Source organism: Ipomoea triloba, chromosome 12, assembly GCF_003576645.1.
Source record: "Ipomoea triloba cultivar NCNSP0323 chromosome 12, ASM357664v1".
Lineage (NCBI taxonomy): Eukaryota > Viridiplantae > Streptophyta > Magnoliopsida > Solanales > Convolvulaceae > Ipomoea > Ipomoea triloba.
In genome coordinates, this window is record NC_044927.1 from 10,641,856 (window position 1) to 10,662,130 (window position 20,275).

General features: G+C 35.1%; 2 protein-coding genes across 2 annotated transcripts; both read right to left on the reverse strand.

Annotated features, from left to right (window-relative positions):
* Positions 1 to 268: 268 nt before the first annotated feature.
* On the reverse strand, positions 269 to 1,599 carry LOC115999145 (protein RETICULATA-RELATED 3, chloroplastic-like). Its single transcript, XM_031238930.1, has one exon. The coding sequence runs from the start codon at positions 1,387 to 1,389 to the stop codon at positions 334 to 336; it is 1,056 nt and encodes a 351-aa protein (XP_031094790.1). The 5' UTR covers positions 1,390 to 1,599; the 3' UTR covers positions 269 to 333.
* Positions 1,600 to 18,375: 16,776 nt separating this feature from the next.
* LOC115999346 lies at positions 18,376 to 19,808 on the reverse strand. Its single transcript, XM_031239203.1, has 3 exons — positions 18,901 to 19,808; positions 18,528 to 18,586; positions 18,376 to 18,446 (listed from the first exon to the last, which is right to left on the reverse strand). The coding sequence occupies exons 1-3, from the start codon at positions 19,806 to 19,808 to the stop codon at positions 18,376 to 18,378; spliced, it is 1,038 nt and encodes a 345-aa protein (XP_031095063.1).
* Between the last annotated feature and the right edge of the window lie 467 nt (positions 19,809 to 20,275).

The window sequence follows — 20,275 nt, forward strand, 5'->3', positions numbered from 1 at the left end:
TTTTTACTCCCTCAATTTTAGTCCATGATGTCGTAACAGAACAGGGGAAGATTTGTGAGAGTGAGTAGTCGGGAGTAAAAAGTGAAAGTACATGTACTATTTTCCTTTAAACATAACCGACTCAATCCAATATGCACATATGACCATACTACCCAATATTATTGTCATCTACGACTAAGGCACTAACATTACTTATAAATTTAAATGAAAGAAAAACAATGAATAAACACAAAAGTTTAAATAATTTCATATATTCTCATTTGAAAAAAGAAATTAAAAAAAAAAAAAAAAAAAACCACTAAAGAGTGTACGAGCCTATAAACTAAACCTGTTTCACTTGGAACTGGAAACAGTATCTTCCTTGTGTAAATCCTCGCTGTTATTCAACAGCTTCTCTTTCAATGCATCTTCCTCCACTTTTCCCACCTTCTGCGAGCCAGTCAACCGCGCCAGCATCACAAACGTCATTCCCCCGACAACGTTGTTCACCAATCTCAGTACAAACACCGACGCCTTGAACGCCGGCGAAGGAAGCCCCTTCGCCAGCAAGAATTCGATCCCGTTCAGTGTTTGGTATCTCACGTTGCTGCTGAAGCCCATGTGAAGAGCCCAGGTCGAAGCGTTCAGGAGCGTCGGGGGCGCCTTGTTTGGGGTTTCGAAACTGGGGTCCATCTTCTTCCTCATCTTGATCAGCCCGTTGGTGATGGCGGTTCCCAGCAGACCCGCCGGGAACCCGACGGCGGCGAACACGATCCCCTTGTACACCAGCGTGCCCAGGCGGTGGGTCAGGGTGTAAGGGCCGGGCTGAAACATGTAGCTCGGCGGGCAATTGGAGAAAATTGAGGGTAATACTTGGGGTAAAGAGGAGGTTGTGGGTGCCAGGAGATACATTAGGAGAAAATTCAGAATTAAACCTACGACTAGGGTTGAAAACACGAAATCCAGCTCGTTGAGCCCGAAATTGGGCCGGGAGGACATATCGCCGAGAGTGGAGGACCCAACGCCCACCAATTCCTCCATGAGAACCTTAAACGGGAATTGCGGGTCCGCCGCAACCCGGTCTCTCCAGCCATTGATAAAAGCCCCAATGAACCCAAACCCGCTCCACCAAGAATCCAAACCCTCAGAATCTCCCCGCCCATCATCATTTCCGCCGCCGCCGCCGCTACCCCGCCCAACCCCGCCGCCGCCGCCGCCGGCCCTAGCGGCAGGAATCCTCAACGGCGCATCCGAAAGGTAAATGGTATTGGGCAAAGCGGAATCGCCGGAAAATTCGAAACTGCGCCTGGGAAAATGGCGTCGACTTGGAGGGATGGAACGGAGATTCGGGGTCTGACCAACATTGAATCCAACTCCAACAGGGAGAGTGAACTGAGCCACCGCCAACATCTTCCAGTCCGGCGACCTAATTAAGAATGAAATCGATAGAACAAGAACTAGCAGCAAAAAGCGAGTAAGCCTTTTTTACTTTTTTTGCCTATTTAAAAAAATCTCAACTTTAAATATATGCGACCCAATTTAAAATGGTTTCCTTTTAAGCAAGAAAATCTCAACATCTCAACATTGTGATAATAATATTTACCCTTTAGATTTTATCTATGTGAAAATCATTTAAATTTTAAACTATTTGACAATTACTCCGTATAAGATAAGATTATATCGGTAGAAAAATATCTAAAGCATGTTTGGTATACAATTTAATTTTGATGTGAAAGGAATAAAAGAAGATTTTATATTCAAATTTCATAAGAGAAATAAGATAGGTACGATATTTAAAGATATTTTTTTTTTCAAATTATAAGAATTGAAACTTGGAAAAATATTTCCCCCCACCAAATAATAATTCATAGTTTTAAGAAATTGTTTTTTTTAGAAATTATTTTTCACTACTGAAAAGGCATATATAATCTGGGAAAAATTTGTGTGAGACCGTCTCACCGTGAAACGGGTCGGTGTCAATGTGAAAATGTAATACTTATGCGTACAAATGTCATACTTATATGCTCAAATGTAATACTAATTATGAATAAAATTTTTGTTACTTATAATGGTAAATGTAATAATTTTAAGTGAAAATATAATACTTTTACCTTTCGATTTAAAAGTATTACATTTTTCCTCAAAAATATTATATTTTTCCTTATAAATAAGGGGAACATTACTTATTATGGAAAATGTAATACTTTTGATGGAAAATATAATACATTTACATCAAAATGTAAAATTATTACTATACATTTTTCTTCAAAAGTATTATATTTTCCTTTATAAATAACAAAAATTTTATTCTTGATTAGTACTACGTATTACATTTGAGCATATAAGTATGTCATTTGCACATATAAGTACGGCATTTGCATGTTAATCCAACCGGACCCGATTCGTCTCACAAATAAAGATCTGTGAGACGACCTCACACAAATGTGACGGCAAATTATGCTATGGACCCGGGTCCACCTTGCAAGGTGGACCCGAGTCCATATTCATAATTTTAGAACTCTATGTTTACAATTTTAGAACTCTATGTTAACAACTGAAGTGTGACCCATATTTTTTTACCAACTAAAAATATACGGGGCCGTTTACTTAAAAAATTGTTCTTTGTTTTCTGTTTTATAATTTTTCAATTTTCGTTCTTTATTTTCTGTTTATAAAACTTGTTTACTAACTCTTTTTTTTTTAAAAAAAAATCTTTTTAGACTCATATTATAAAAAATTAAAACAAAATATAATTTCGAGTAATTTTTAGACCTTATATTTAAAATATTTTTGGATATGTTTACTTTTATTCATTCACAACTTCTATATTTTTATATATAATTTATATTTTTTTTCCTTATGCTGCAAATTTTGCTAATATTTTTATGTGTATATATATAGTTAGAATTCTTAGAATTTCATTCATTCACAACTTCTATATTTTCATATATCTATACTATATATAAAAGTAAAAATTCTTCTATTTCATTTTCCCGCACAAACATTTGTTGTCAATTAATTAAATATTTTATTGGTCAAATAATTCATAGAGCTTATTTGGTAAGAAAAGACATATTATTTAGGTAATAACATAATAGCATAATTGGTAATATTACGTATGGTATTATATAATATAATTGGTAATATAATTGTTTGCAAATTCTGCGTATTTTTACAATTTAGTATTTTACAATATTTAGTTTAGTCAAGTTTTACTATTAAAATTTATATTTGTAAACTACATCAAAAATATTATTAGATATCTACTATACTAATAAGAGCCAAAAAAAACAAGTTATGCCTATAATGAGTAGAAAATATGACGGTCAAATTATTAAATCAAACGGATGGTTTAGATTGTTTAGAATTATATATTTACTTGAGATTTTCTAATTTATCCTTAATTATATGATTATCCTTAAACTTTCTATTCTCCGTTAATATACTATTAACTTGGGAAGGACAGCTCTCAGAATGGTTCAACCCAAGGAGGGGAATTAGACAGGGAGACCCATTATCACCCTTACTCTTTGTTTTATGTATAGAAAGATTTAGTCACTTGATTTTAGACTCTGTTAATACTGGTAGGTGGAAAGGAATCAAAATATCCAGACATGGACCGCAACTAACACATTTATTGTTTGCAGATGACATGATGCTATTTGGTGAAGCAACATTGGAACAAACTGAGGAGATGAAGAAATGTTTTGGAGTATTTTGTGAGCAGTCAGGTCAAAAAGTTAATACTCAGAAATCTGCTCTTTACTTCTCCAACAAAACTCAAGAGGAGCTGCAACAGAGCATTGTCGACTTAACAGGGATTCCCAAAGTGGGAGATCTTGGAAGATACTTAGGTGTCCCTTCAGTACATGGAAGGTTGAAAAAAGAATCGTTTGCCAGTCTCATTGAGAAGATGCACCAGAGGCTAGCGGGGTGGAGGTCGAAAACCCTCTCCTTGGCCGGGAGGTTAGTCCTCGCCCAGTCAGTCCTGTCAGCTATACCCTACTATCTAATGCAGACCACAGCGCTGCCAGCAGGAGTGATCAGCGAAATGGAACAGCTGATAAGGAATTTTTTATGGGGAAGCTCTCCTAATGCAAGGAAATGTCATCTAGTTAATTGGGATACAATCACCAAAAGCAAATCTGAGGGTGGACTAGGACTGCGCAAATTAGATAAGATGAACGAGGCATTCTTAGCAAAACTCGGGTGGCGACTCATGCAAAACGAAGACAGCCTATGGACTCAGGTTCTGAAAGCGAAATACGCAATCACCTCTTTGGATTGCACGACATGGAGACCAAAGGCTAACATGTCCTTTGTCTGGAAGGGGATCCTAAAAGCAACAACTACACTACAAAGAGGCTGTGCGAAATTAGTTAGAAATGGGCAAAGCACTATGTTTTGGACTGATAGATGGCTTGGCCAGCGTCCCCTCATATACCATGCTACCTCCACAATTACTCTAGTAGACCGATACAGAGTAGTAAATTCTTACTGGAGTAAAGATCACGGATGGAATTGGGAAGAGCTGCAGGACGTCCTCCTAGAAGCATCACGGAACGAACTAGCGGCCACCATAATCATCGATGATGCCGAAGCACAGGACTCAATTGTTTGGAGACATGGGACATCCGAAGTGTTTTCTGTAAGCTCAACTTACGACTTGGCATCGAACTACTCCACCATGTTTGAGGCAGCAAAGTGGAACGCGGTATGGAAGTTGAAGGTTCCAAAGAGAACCAAAATCTTCATATGGCTGGCCCGTCATGAGAGAATAATGACAAATAGTTTGAGGGCAAGGAGGGGAATGACAGAGAACACCAACTGCTGGCTTTGCAGAGATGAAGTGGAAGACACTAATCACGTTTTGCGCAAGTGCCCGGCTGCTGATACAGTATGGTCCAGATTACTACCTACATTTTACTGGCAGACAAAGAATCTACCATTTAAGGATTGGTTAGACAGAGGAATAGCCAATAAAGGCAACCAACTCAGGCCAGAGAACGAAAATATCCTATTTGCAGTGGCTATTTGTTGGATTTGGAAGTGGAGAAACGATGTAATTTTCAACAACTCCAATCAACCACTCAGATCAAAATTAGAATGGATCAAAGCTCAGACAGAGGAGATATATACTGCCCTTTCAAAAACCAAAAGCCAGAGGTATACCCTACATTCTTACAGATGGGAAGAGTTGAGGTGGTCAAGACCAGTTGAAGGATTGACCAAGCTCAATTTCGACAGCTCAGTAGAAGTTGCAACGAGCAAAGCAGCCTGTGGAGGAGTGATAAGAGATCATAAAGGGATGTGGCTGGGAGGCTTCACATATGCTATTGGTATTTGTTCCCCATTGCAAGCAGAAGCGTGGGCTTTGCTCAAGAGCATTCAGTTGGCCAACTTTTTGGGTTATAGGAGAGCTATTTTTGAAGGTGATTCTCACGAACTGGTTAGTATGTTCAATGAAGGTTCAGCCTCTATAGGGGCTGTATGCAACATCATCAAAGCATGCAGACAGGAACTGACTAAGCTCCAAGAATGGGAAATCAACGTTATTCCACGCGAAATCAATACTCTAGCTGATTACCTGGCTAAGAAGGCAAGAGAGTGTCCAAGGGGTTTTACACACCTACGTGAACCTCCTAACGAGATTCTGGATATTCTAGAACTAGACAGTGCAGGTTTCCCATGTTGGAGACTGATGATTAGTAATAACTAAGGAATATGTACATATGGGTTTCCCCCTTCTACGTTGAAAAAAAAAAAATATACTATTAACTTTTAACTTACCCGTTAATTTCTATAAGAAAGGTCTTAGGTTCGAATCTCATTCCAATCAAAATTGACATAATTGTTGAACATCTACTACGAATATGTTAGAGTATATTATTTAAAAGTAAGTACCCCAATTTATTACTTTTATTAAATTAATGGCACGTTTGTATACTTTCTACCGTGCAAAGATTCCTTACTTTCAAATTTATTAATTAATTATATTCACTACATTTTTCATTGTTTTCTTTTTACACTAGCTTGCAATAAAATATCAAAGTTATACTAAAAAATAATGTTATATATTTCTTTACCAAGTATTATGTTAATAACATGAAAAAAAAATTGAAACCAATCATATTAACTACTTAGGGAGTATTGGTTGACAAAGAAGACATTCAAATAACTCAATAAATTGATTTAAAACACATTATTAAAAATGTCAATGTAGGGCAATAGAACATTGTGAGACACTTGATGCATTAAAAAGATGTTGAAACTACAACATTACTAGAATCAATCTTTCAAATTCAGACAATGAAGAAAATTTCAAAAATAACTACCGTTGCAGCATTCATTAATCTTGTATGTAAAATACTTATTGTGCATTCTTTAAATAAATATATTAGAACTAATATAAATTTACAATTCATTTTATTTTCTACAATCAATATGTTTGGATTAAAGATAAAATCAACATTAATCTTGACACAAAAGTAATTGGTATATAGCATGTAGTCACTATTTAAAAATGTTTATGCACAAAGTGACAAACTATTTAACTGCATGCATTGTGATGAAAAGACAGTAGTGAGTACTCCAAGATTAGTATCAAATAAAAAAAAATGCACACACACACACATATCAAGTACTACACTCATTCATACTAATTTCAGAAATATGAACTTCAAAATAAACATGTGCAAAATTGATGTAGAAACTTTTGATGAAACTGGACATATTGCAACATCAGTATTCGGACTATCTGCAAAGTTATTGTTGTTACTATCAAGTAAACAAGTTATGAAACTGAAACAAAATGTATTACTCATTAACCTTCTACAAATATAATAAATATTAATATTTTGTTCAATACTTTTATATGAGAATGTACAACACACATCTCATAGGACATGAAACATATATGGGGGAAAACTACAACTGTCAAATATCAATATGCGCTTGCAAGATCAAGAGTTGATAGTAAAACTAAGATCTCAGTCATATATACAATACAAACACAACGAGACAAATTCACAACTTCCTACATCATAATCTCATTGGATGACGTTGCCCTCTATATTACCACAATAACTCAATTGCACATGACACAATACCAAATACCAATAAATAATTTTTTTTTAAAAAAGTACTGAAGATAAAGGCAATGACAATGCTACTTGAAAGAAAATTAGACTTAGAGAAATTCAAATGAAAAAATAGTATTTATTTATACTATCATTTTTAGACTAAGTATTTAGGTTAGCGTTTTAACAAAATTGCAAACATTTATTTTAGTGACAAATTGACAATTATAATCAATATCTCATATATTATTTTGCATTCATAAACTTTGCACCAGGTCGACCAAATTAATAGGCAAAGTGTTGGTTGGATTGGTTTTCCATACAAGAGGGGGTTTGAACTCCCAACCTCTCTTTAAGGGAGGAAAGTACACAATCACTCATGCCAACTAAGCTGTTTTATTTATAAATAATTGGGAAAACAACACTTCCAGCCCTTGAGTTGTTTCATTTTTGAAATTTTGGTCAATGTTAATTGATTTGAACAAATTTAGTCCCTTAATTGCTCATTATGTCACACTTTTAGTCCATGTTGGTATATAATTATCAAATTTCTTCAATAAACTCTTTTTTATGAGGTTAATTTTGTTATTTAGAATAATATGCATGGTTAAAGTTTTACTCTCTCTACGAGACTATGAGAATATTATTTTTTTTAATAATGAATATCAATTCTAAATAATAAAAATAATCACAATTAATGGAGTTTGACAATTATATAACACTAGGGATTAAAAGTACAACATTTTGAATAATTGATGAGCTAAATTTATTTAAAGTAACTTATAAAGGTCAAATTTTTAAAAGTAAAATAATTTAGGGGTCAAAAAAGTACTACTCCGTATTTCACAATTTTCTTATATTTCTATTCGGGTTTCGATGTTGGACTCCATTTAGCATCCTGATGCCAATACTTGGGTCGAAGACGATAGATAAGCCCAAATCTGATACCGGATAAAAGCGATCTGCAAGGAGGAAGAGAGAGAGAGAGAGAGAGAGAGAGAAGAAGAAGAAGAAGAAGAAGAAAAATGGCGTTGGTGTGGTTGGAAGCTGCACTGCCTTTGGGGATTATCGCCGGCATGCTCTGCGTCGCCGGAAATATTCAGTACTTCGTCCACAAGGCATATCATGGCCGGGTATTTCTCTCTCCATCTATCTCAAACAGTCAAACATCTTTTCAGATTATTCTACATTGTTACATCGAAGATTGCTTATTTTATTTTTGTAAATTGTTTTCTGATTGATTTGTTTATGATCGGGAAAATTGTTGTAGCCGAAGCATATCGGAAACGACGTTTGGGACGTAGCTATGGAAAGGCGGGACAAGAAGCTTATTGAGATGCTTTCAGCTCCTCCTCCTTCTGATTAGATCCCTTGGCCTTTCTGGTATTTCTATTTTTCTTTGCTGATTGATCTCTTAGATTTAACTGATGCTGAAATTATACCTCCTATTATACCGTCAAACTATGGGCTGTTCTTATTTGGTGTAAAAAAAATTGGTCTCTTTGGTATTGATTTTAAGAAATTTGAGCTTCACTGTTACTGGCTGCTTAAATGAGTTTGTGATAATTGGGGGTTAGAAGTTACTAACTGTAATAACTCCGGACTTTGTATTAGGGTTTTATCTTGTAAGACAGATCTTGTCTTGTCTTTAATTACGTTCTTTGTATTAAAAGATGGATAGACTATATGTTGGGAAAATAGTGTCGCACAGCTACTATAAATATTGGCTAGGTGTTTAGAAACATAACATAAGAAGGAGTAGGAACAGATTTACTCTGCCGTGTTCAGGGACACTGCCTTAAGAGCAATTTCCCAGGGACGGTGCAGTAGTATAAAACCGGTATTGCTCCCCAAGGTTAGCACATTGCTATGGTTAGGTGCACCCGTAAACGTAGTTAGAACCTGACTTTTATCGTTTAGCTCAGACTAACGAACAAAGGGGTTGTGAACTCAAGCTGTGGAAGGAAGATATGGAGAGATGATGCAAAGATGAAGATTGAGTGAGTGTTTATGTAATCAGATGGCCTTTATATAGTGATTATGCACACTCCTTCAGCCATGCAAGTCCACCACTACGCTGCTTCACATGCCTTCAATGCATGTGAGCCATAATTTAGAAATGTAAGAAAAAGACAACCCCAAATCTTTGAGAGAAAATAATATCATAATTAAATATACGGGCATTGGGAATTTGGACTAAATGTGTAGTGTTTGGACCTCAGAATTTTCAGCACTATATGGTGCAGTGTTGGGCATTGCATAAAGGGTCTCTAACAGAGTGTACTCAAAGGCATTCCACTAAGTTTTGCATGAAAAGAAATGAAGTTTTAAAATGTTATTCTGGTTTAGTATTTTGACTCAAATGAGATGAACTTTCCTTTGTTGTCACTGTCTTGCTGTTTTGAATAAACCTGAAAAAAACTCTGATTGTGCAGACTGCAGATAAACTGTACTTTGTTGTTTTTTAAAGCTCTATCAGGATATATTGTAATTTTGTAGCCAGGAAATAAAACTCGCTCCATTTTGGAGTACACTGGGGAGGGTCAATGTATTAGTCTTGTATTGAACCGTGTTTGTAAGGATGCCACATATTTAGGTTTTGATGGGTGAAAATGATTGACCAGTGGAAATTCATCTAACAGCTTCCACTTATTTCCCTAAGAATAGAACTATAAGGTGCAAGTTACTCTGAACTCACCAATTTTAACATTGATGTGTTGGGTGTATACTTGAGGTGAATTTGGTCAGATGTGGTCATAATCTCTTGCCTAGTAGTTATTATCTTGTGCATTTTTTATGAACTTGACAATGTAGTTTGGACCAACTTAAAAGACATGCTCTCTAAGCATATGAGTATGTATAACACAGGCCTTATCCCATCAGCTTGGTTTATCTTGTTAGAGCAGTGGATTTCTATTCCTGCTGAAACTCTGACAGTGAGAGTTGTATGCATATAATGGTCTCAGTTTCTTGATGCATCTATATGGAGGAAAGAAAGGGTTATTATAGTTAATACAGTAATATCAAATATAGCTTGTACCAAAAAAAATTTGAGATGTAAAGAAATGACAATTCAAAGTTGTTTCTTTTTGAAATGTTATCCTCAAATTTAAAGTTTATTTCATAGTGTTTATATGTAAGAAGGGGAGAATCTAACCTTGTTTCTTTTGAATTACTAAGGGTGTGTTTGGTTTGCACATGGGAATCGGAATCCGAATAGGAATCAAATACATAATAATGGTAATGGGTTTTGGCGAAAGTATTTTTCATGTTTGGTAGTAGGGTGGAATTGGAATGATTATTAATTTTGATGTTTTGTTGTGTATGACCCTGTAATGGGAATAAATGTTTTAAAAATACAACAAAAAATCAAGGCAATTGATCCTAATATAACGACATCCAAAGCATCAATATGAACAAAAAAAAAAAATCAAAACAAAAACCTAAAATTACTAATCCAAACTTAAAAATTAGATTACCAATAAGATGGAATGATACCCCTTTTAATTAGGGAATGAGATTTTTAATTGGAGATGTAATCAAATCTCATAATTGTGTTTTAAAAAGTTGTCAACCAAACACTAACTACAATTTTGATTCCCATTCCTAGTGACATTAGGGATATATTGGACCTGAAATGTGTTTACATGTAAAGCCTTCCATATATCTTTGGCTCTATTTGGTACACTTGAATCACAAGGGATGTGATTGAAATAAACTTTATTTCTACTTGAATTTCAAAGAGAGGGAATGGAGGAGGTGGTGGGATGTGTTTAAAGATCGAAACCACAACTCACAAGTCCGTTTTACCCTAATCCTTGCAAAAGAAGCTGGGCTTTGGATCCTTAAGATAGATTTCAACATGAATTTTTAAATCATTGCAACTTTATTTCTTTATTTGTTCAACATGAAAGTGAGTCTATGGGTAATGATATTATACTTCGATTAAGGATTGTCTCGGGTAGTTGTGTGTGTAATTATACTCATTGTTTAACTATTATTGTAATCATTTCATCCAACTCTTGATGGGCTTTTGTGTTCTTTTCCCTGGTTGGCACGCATGCTCTTGTTGATTGATTTATGAAACTTATGTTTTTTCGTTACTCTTATGATGCCACAGATCGCCCTTTCAACAGGCTGAAGACGAATAAGATATTTTCAAAATTGTTGTCAGTTGCTGAAGTTGTAATTGAAGTTGCAGAGGCATGTATTCTCGGTTTCTTATTTTACTTTCAAAGATGGTGTAAACATGGTGCAATGTTACTTTTTTCTGGAAACAATGTCAGAAGGATGTTTCAAATTATGGTCAAAATTTCACTGGATCTTCTATTTTAGCCTCTTCAGAGTTCAGATAGTGATGCCAAATGCTTGCTTGACGTTTGATTAAATCATTTTAACTACACAAAAATTTATAGAATGAGACATGTAATATTTGCTTACAAATATGTAGTCCTTTTTTTTTTAAATGAAAATTTTAGAAAAGTAGTGCATTTTTGTTAAAAAGGATTTCACGTCTCACATAAGATAATTTGATACAAAACTGTAGAAAGGTAGAAGAGTACACTCAAGAAGTAATACTGATGTTTTACACTGTAAAGGGTTACCTATTTATACAAGAGTAGGGAAAAATGTAAAGGTTTACCTATTTATACAAGAGTAGGGAAAAAGTGGATGGACTCTCAGCCACTCAATTCAAATTTGAATTGAGAAACTGAGAGTAAATCACTCAACTAACACTCCCCCTCAAGCTGGAGCATAAATATCAACCATGCCTAGCTTGTTACATATATATTCAACTCGACTCTTACCCAGACTTTTGGTAAACACATCAGCTAATTGATCAGCACTTCGAACATGCACTGCCGATATCAACCTCTGTTGAAATGGCAATCCACCTCAATATGCTTGGTTCGCTCGTGGAAGACAGGATTATTAGTAATGTGTATGGCAGCACGATTATCACACTATAAATTCACTGGGAAATAGAGACAACGTCAACTTATTCTGACACTCTTTAGGAAAAGAATAACAACTAAACCAGAAAAAGATGTCTGTGCCGTGTTACAATAACACTGCCTTAAAAGCGTTATTTGTCCGGTAACGGTGTAGTTAACAATCCCGGCACGCTTCCGACAGGTTACACAGACTAGCTGAGCTAAGCTAATTAGCTTAACCAATATTTTATATTTGAGTATAAACTGGGGTAATTTCAGATTATGAAAGGGGCAACAAGTCAAAATGGTTAGACTCATGAACGTAGCAATTATTCATGACGAAACCGGAAAATGGTATCAATTGTTATATTTTTTTGAGTGGCGAGTAAAACTTGTAGCGGCTATTTGACCGTGTACATTAGGTAAATTTTGTCCAGTGATCTTAGTCAGCGTCAATTGTTAGGTTTACTGGTAGGCAATAATATATGTTTGTGTTTATAACTTGTTGGGGGTAATAATAATTATTTATTTTGTAAAGCTTGATATTAATATAATAGTAATTAAATTAATTATTTTAAATATTAACAAAATAAAACCTAACGTGATTGTGATGACATTAATGTTACTGAAGTAAAGTTAACCATTAATTTTAACATGTTAATAATTGACCTTAATTTTATCAATTTAAAACTTATAAAGACTAAATTGCACAAAATTAATGTACAAACTACAAAGACACCTCATAGCTACTTTAACCCATATTTTTAAAGTTAATGCCATCTAAGATCCTCCGAGTATGGTAGTTTCGCCACATTTAGTCTTAAACTTTCATATTGATCATCTCATATTGATCATCTGTGGTCCTCTGACTTTCAAATTTCAACCTATCGTGGTCCTTTAGTTACTTTCAGTCATTTAGGCGATCAAAAAAAAGGGTAAACCCATCCTTTCAGTTCAACAAAGCCCAATTTTGTAAGTTCCTCTCTAAAAAATCCCTAATTACTTAAGTACATTGAAATGGTGAAACGGCGGCCATTTAAGAAGGCGGATGAGATATTTGAGCGACCGATTTGTTTAAACAGACATATATTAATTAATTTTTATAAAAGAGAATAATTTAGGGATCCATTTTTTCAAAAAAAAAATGATTAGCATTTTAAAGAGGATGTGATGCATGACAATTTCTTCAAAGAATATTTACAAACATAAATACAGAAACTAGCAGGGCGCTGGAGAAGCAAAAAAACATAAATTTCCGGCCACGCACTCACCCACCCACCTTTAGTTTCTAAAGACTACAGACGAAGAAGGCCGGCGGGTGGCGTCGTCCTTGAAGAAAAACTTTGGCTTGGTTGTGGCACTGGTACTTAAAAACGAAGTAGAAAAGTACTTAGCAAATCAAGAAGGGGGTGGGGGTGGGGGGGGGAGGGGTGTATCAGTGGTGGTCTTGGGAGAAAGAGCGTTGGTGGAACTAGCTTCCCTATTTTCTTCTTCCTTGATGCATTGTGCCGCCTCATCACTGTCACGAATTGTGGAGGCACTACCTCCGTGATGAACCTTGCAATGCGTGCATTGGCCATGGCTGGCGTTGGAGCACTTAGGTTGAGCTGAGGAAGAAATATTGATGTAAAAATGGAAAAACAACATTAAAAGACAGTTTTATCCTTCATTTACACGGTTCTAACGGTGAAAAGTAACGACAAGACCGCAGATGGTAACATTTTGAAAGTCGGAGAATCACAGATGGTCAATTTGAAAGTTTAGGACTAAACAGGGCAAAACCATCAGAAATATGTATTTTTTTTATTTTGTTAAATATTTAACTTTAAAATTTGTATTATTAAAAATAAATTATACCATTTTAAAGATATAAAAACAAAACTAACATTAAATACTATATTAATTAAAAATTAAAATACATCAATGGTAAAAAAAAAATTAATGTTATTAGTTTTCATTCATTAAGTGCTAATAAATTGGGTGACTCCATAACCAAATATAGCTACTAATAAGATAATACCATCTCAGAAAGAGAAGTTTTTAGGGAAAATACATGAATGATTTGTGGCATTGCTCTAAATGCTTACACGTGCTATCAAAAGAGTCCTAATTACACATGACGTTTCAGAGATTCACCAATCAAACGGCCAATTTGTCAATGAGAATGACCCTGTTTGGTAAATAATCAGCCTATCAGTCAATTTTGGCTTATTTGATCACTATTAGTTGTTTGGTTAATAAGTTTTTTATAACTTTAAAATACTAAAATTCAAAAGGCTGCTCAAAGCAGCCTTTTCAATTAGCTTTTTGAGAAAAAAAAATTATACCAAACAGCTATCAGCTAACAACTAATCTATCAAACAACTTTTTACAATCAGCTAATGTTATTAACAAATCATACCTTCTAACTCAAACAGCCAACCCAATCAGCCAACAGCCATATACCAAACAGGGCCAATGACATTTGCAAAAATTAAAAGGTGGGCTTTACATTGTCTAATAACCGAGTGATTAAAAGTACAATTTTTCTCCACAAAATATCACCCATCCTCTTTTCAATAGTTATTTGAGCTTGCATCTTCTTCTACATCTCTCAGTATATTATTTTGCTTATACTTCGTTTTATTTTTTCACATGTTCTGTTTTCATTTTATTTCACTTTTTCTACTCATATAGTCTTATTCAATTATTTATTTTTTGAAACACTTGTCACAAATGTGACTACCCATTTATAATGGTAAAGATGTATTATTATCATACTACTAGTAGTTGGCATTCAATTATTTATTTATACACTCTAAAATTATAGATTTTGCGGACAAAAAGAAAGAGAACAAGAAAGATTTGATGTGTACCAAAAACCAAAACAAAATAAGAAAGGTATTTAATAACATTTCTTGGAACATGCATGGTTTTTAGCCAAGCTGCGTTAATGTTTTGATGGTTCCTAATTTCTATGTGAGTTGTAATATATTACGTGTTAGTAGAAAAAAAAATTTGTCCAATACATCGAATAACTATTGGTATATAGGAAACTTATTTAATAAAATAAAATAATAAATAAAAATCATTGCAAGACTTTTCTTGCCTAAAAGGCGAAATTCATTGTCCAAAGGCCCCTGCACCCTGATTTGACATAATTGTGAAATTGCAAGGCGTTTCTATTGAGCATAACATATAAATAAGAGAATGATACTCACACCTCCAAACTTTTCTCTTTGAATTCCTTCTTGACATGACACTTTTTTTTATTGGTGTTTAGTCTATGATAATAATTTAGTGGGTCAATCAATTCATGCCACCCCATAGTTATTAGTCATGTCAAGATGGATTTTAGGAGCACAAAATTTCTAATAAGAACAAAGCATTTTTCTATAAATAATAAATGGACAGTTACATTATTAACTTAAACTTTTAATTAAGACAAAACAATGTTCTTTCTTTCGGCACCTATTTTGGTTTCATAGGTTGATACAATTGTTGTTTAAAGCAATACTGTGTCTTCACATCACAGGCTGTCTTTCTGTAAAAAACATTCTAGGACACCAGCTGGCATGAGGCAAGTTCGCTGCAACTGTTATATTATGGATCAAGGTCCATATTGCATTATGAAGTCTGATACAAAAATTATGTACCTTCAATTAACACATTTTGTATTCACAGTTAACAGAGTTTCTGTACATGTAATAATTGCTGACACATAATATGATAATTATAGGTACAAAAACTTTCAATTGCAGGTAAAGAATGTATCAACTACAAATACGGAAATTTATTTTTGGACCGGGTCTATCCTAGTCCATGTATAATTTGCCAGCTCGCTGAAGCTGAACAGGTAAGAAGCAGGTGTGAAATGTAAAGAGTGTTAGGAAGATCGCATCATTCATGCACCCATCTAACCTCAACAAAAACATTCAACTTCTTTACTCTAACAATATTTGGTTTACGAAATATCATGTCACTTTAAATTGTTAAACGATCTCATAAATATTATATTATTTATATACATTGTTAGGAATACGACTTAATTTTTATTTTTAAATTAAAAAAATGCAATATTAGCCCATTTGGTTTTTAAACCACCCATCTAATCTCAACAAAAAGATTTATCAACTTTTTGCTTTAATGATATTCGGTTTACGAAATGTTATGTCACTTTAAATTATTATATTATCTCTTAAATATTATTTATGTACATTGTTAAAAATATTTTTTTTTTTAACAAAATCAATAAATATTATTAACTGAGATGAGGAATCAAGTAGTCCGATGGGATGTCACACCACTCAGACCGACCCGTAATAGCCCCAAAAGTCTTGGCGAGCATGTGGGATGGCCGGTTATATATGTTCCGTTTGAACAAAGCAGGAATTAAGCGCGCTAATTGTTATTTGTTTATAATAAAATGATTAAAAATTACTTGAACTATGAAAAATCATGCCAACAATATCCTTACAAAGAGGAATTGCACTTCCCTAGGTGGGGACTCGAAATCATGTAGCTCAAACTTAGTAACTTCAAGACTAGATATGACGTGGTAAATATTGTGATATATACAAATATGTATAAATAGTAAGGTCAGATCGGATTCTTTAATCAGCTGCTTGTTGGTTTAAGTGGCTGAACTCGAGAAAGGTGGCAGTGTGTCAGAAAGTCCCGAGCTGACAATGGTTATTGAGAAATAAAAGTTTCTCCTTCTTGTATTAAATGCGGTATTTATAGAGGAGAGAGGGAGACACATGCCGGGCTCTCAGCATGTTTGGGCATGTGTTGCACATGCAGTCGGTTGGCTCGGGAACATCACTATTTTTTTGAGTGTACCCAAGGTTTTCATCGTCGAACACAGTGACTAATCCCCTCGCTAATAAATTGTAGGCACCTCTTTGGATAAGACAACTGGCCTGAGGAACAACACCATAATAGCAACATGTTTTGAGATTCCTAACCACCCACTGGGATGGAGTTGGGTTAAGGTCAAGAATCTAGGTCGAAATCCTCAAGTAAGGATGATCGTCCCGATCTAAACAGGTCGGGGTTTGTCCCGAAGCAGCGAAGCATTACTGCAATCTTTATTTAGCTCAGTTACTACGTTAAGGTTGGATACCGTCAAGATAATGATCGATTAAGGTTGGGAACGATTCCTCTCGACGACTTGACCAGGTACCGAACAAGTACATGGTACGTGTATACTTGGGGAAAATTTCCTATTAAGGTGTATCTAATCAACACATCTATTTGTCTCTCTATATTGAACCAAGCAAACCCAATAGCGAATCAAGTTATGTAATATTGCAGTATTTACATGATTAAAGTTATGTTATATGCCAAACACATTGTTCTCAGATGGCATGTGGTGACTCTCTCATATGGGAGGTCATGAGATTGAACCTCAGTGAAAGCGGTATTGACTCTTTGTACTTCAATTTTGAGTTATGTTATATAACTCAAACAAAAGACAATATTGTGAGCATGATATTGACTCTTTGTGCAAAAAAAAAAAAAAACAAAACAAAATAAAAGACAATATTGTGAGCATTTATTTCAAAAAGTAGCGAATATTACCAACTGCATTATAATGAATGCAGCGTGATGGACGCTTGTTTATGATCATTGTGTTTTGTCGCAGTTATGCTCCTCAATAGCAGCAAACTAATTCCAGTTGTGACAAAAAATAGAATCACCCACATCCCAACCCGACAAGATTATGAAAGAGTAAATTATCGTGATTCAACAAATTTTTGTTCACTATACACAAAGAGTACTCTTCATTTGAGAGATTTCACCCATACTATGGCTAATAAAACTCGATCCTTGATCTCTGTAACAAATTTCACCTTTATAACTAGTTTAGTTACCCTGAGCTAATTTTTCAATTTCTAATTGACTCGCCAGTTAGGTTTATTTCACATTTTCACTTTAGAATAAATTATTTTATTTCATAAATGAATCAAAAGATTCAAACACAATTTTAAGGATCTATTTTTATAAAGATTCATAATATTCTTATTCTATTCATAGTTTATTGTAATAGATTAGTAGATTACTAAAAGATAGTACAAAATTAACCACAATTAATTGCATAATTCATCCTAAGAAAAAAGGAATTTTCAAAATCCAAGATCCGAAATTAAACCAAAACAAATACGGAGGAAAAGAAAAAACTTTTCTTATTTGGTAGGTAACAAAACTAGCAAAATTTCTGTTGGCCCGTGGGGGGCATCCTGCATAGGCCAATAACTTTAACTCATTACACACAACTAAGTCCATCTTTTTAGCAACTCTTTTTGCCTAAAAGCACCACAATTAGTTCCTTTTACCGTACTTGTCTGAACATGTAAACAATCAACACAATTTGAAATATTTTGTTCTTGTTTCCACTAAACTCACAAGAATGCCTCTTTTGAAGTCTGCTGATCTGATGAAAGGAGTGCTTTGCCAATAGCCATGGTGCTATCTGACACAAACAGGATTAGTCTCAGTATATACCCAATTGAGAAAACCATCCAGCACGAACAAGATTAGTCTCGGTATATACCGAATTGAGAAAACCATCCAGCACGAACAAGATTAATCTCGGTGTATACCCATACCCAACTGAGAAAACATGTGGTCAGACTAAAAAGATGCCATGGAGAAAATGTGTGCATGATTGCCATTGAAATTTGTATTTCATTTGTCAAGGTGAAAAGCACAATTCACATATGTAAAGCCAACCTAGGCTACACTAAAAATGCACAGCACAACATACTATCACAATGTGAATGGTTTTTCTGAAAGCTAACAGATCATTTTGCACAGGGTAATCACCTTATTACTCACACAACAAACCTAAATTTACTAGAATGAATGGAGCAACAAAATGCACACCAAGAAAAAAAGAGTGCAACTTGAACAAAGAATACACACACTAGAGAGCATATTGAGACTCGAGTGTTGGTTGTGTTCTCGTCACAGAAGCAGCCGGTGCTTTCGTGCTTCCAACTGTGGTCATCTTCAATACTTCCCCAACCTCCGCAGCCATTTCCATATGTTGCATTTTCTTCTGCCGCTTGTACTTGTGCAGCCAGGCGACCAGAAATCCTAACAAAACCAATACAGCTAATCCTCCACCCACTGTTCCAACTATTATCCAAATGGTTTTTGATGACATTTTACCCTTATCATTTGATGGTGGCAAAGGAGTAACCGGGAGAGGAGACTCAATTACAATAGCAAAATGTCCCTGTTGGAATGTCGTGCATCTGTTTTCTGATGACACATTGCTGAAATTAACAGAGCCTTGTAAATCAAATGAAACACACTTGGGCGCAAACCCAATTGGTATTGATTTTATATCCGAAAACCTGATAGAGATGGGCTTGCCAGACACCATAATATTCAACTCAGACAAGTTTTTGGCCGACAGGTTTGAAGCATTATAAGCAAGAAGACCAATAACAGGGCTCAAATATGCATATCCATGTAAAGGGTAATACTTCATAGACCAATTGCCCAAGTTCTGATAGACCAAAACAAGCCTCTCAACATAAGGTCTCGCAATAAACCCAACTGGTATGTCAAATTCCTTGTAAATAATACCTCTTGCCCTTAAACTACCACTCCTGAGCCTCACCGCAGAAACCTTAATCCCTGTTAAATTCGAGGGCACATTTCCATCATAAACAGCACCAGTCCTTGGGCTAACAAGTGCACGATAAGCATAGTCTTGGAGTAGAGAATCCAGTGAAGAACCAGATAACTGTGTGCTGCATAATTGTGGCAACAAGAAAAAACACAATGGAAAAAGAAGCATCGATAGAGTGCCAATTAGCCCCATCGATGCTTCAGAACACCCAACCCCAGCAGAATCCTGCTCACCTTGAATTAGTCAACAAAAGTCACCACAATCTCCCAACAATTTGTTTTCTACTCCTATCTACAACAATCCCGTTGGTCAATCCATTCTTTCAACATCATAATACTATTAAAAACTGCAGTTAGGCCTAATTCAATACTGAGCTTTCAGAGCAAGATAAATAAATACGCTTTAAATACTCAGAACAACGAAGATCCGTTCTATTTTATATCAGAAAGAAATGGAAAAGCAACAACCAAAAGAAAAGAAAGCACCTTTTGCTTTCCTTTTCACAAGTACCTGAACTCTTAGACAGCAGATTGAGCCCCCAAAACCCCAAACTCAGGCCGCACAGTCTTCCTGGTTCAGTTTACAATGCCGGAAACGCAATGCCGTTCAATTGAAGCTGGGAGATAGGAGATGAAAGATACAAGATTTTCCAAACGAAA

Bases quoted from the DNA above. Each gene is read 5' to 3' on its own strand.
- LOC115999346 (XM_031239203.1), bottom strand. From the start codon at position 19,808: ATGGGGCTAATTGGCACTCTATCGATGCTTCTTTTTCCATTGTGTTTT. The intron at 18,587-18,900 runs GTGTGTGTATTC...ATGTTTTCTCAG, and splicing joins GAGTCTCAATATGCTCTCTA to TTGGGTATGGGTATACACCG. The intron at 18,447-18,527 runs GTATATACCGAG...TGTTTGTGTCAG, and splicing joins TGGATGGTTTTCTCAATTCG to ATAGCACCATGGCTATTGGC.
- LOC115999145 (XM_031238930.1), bottom strand. From the start codon at position 1,389: ATGTTGGCGGTGGCTCAGTTCACTCTCCCTGTTGGAGTTGGATTCAAT.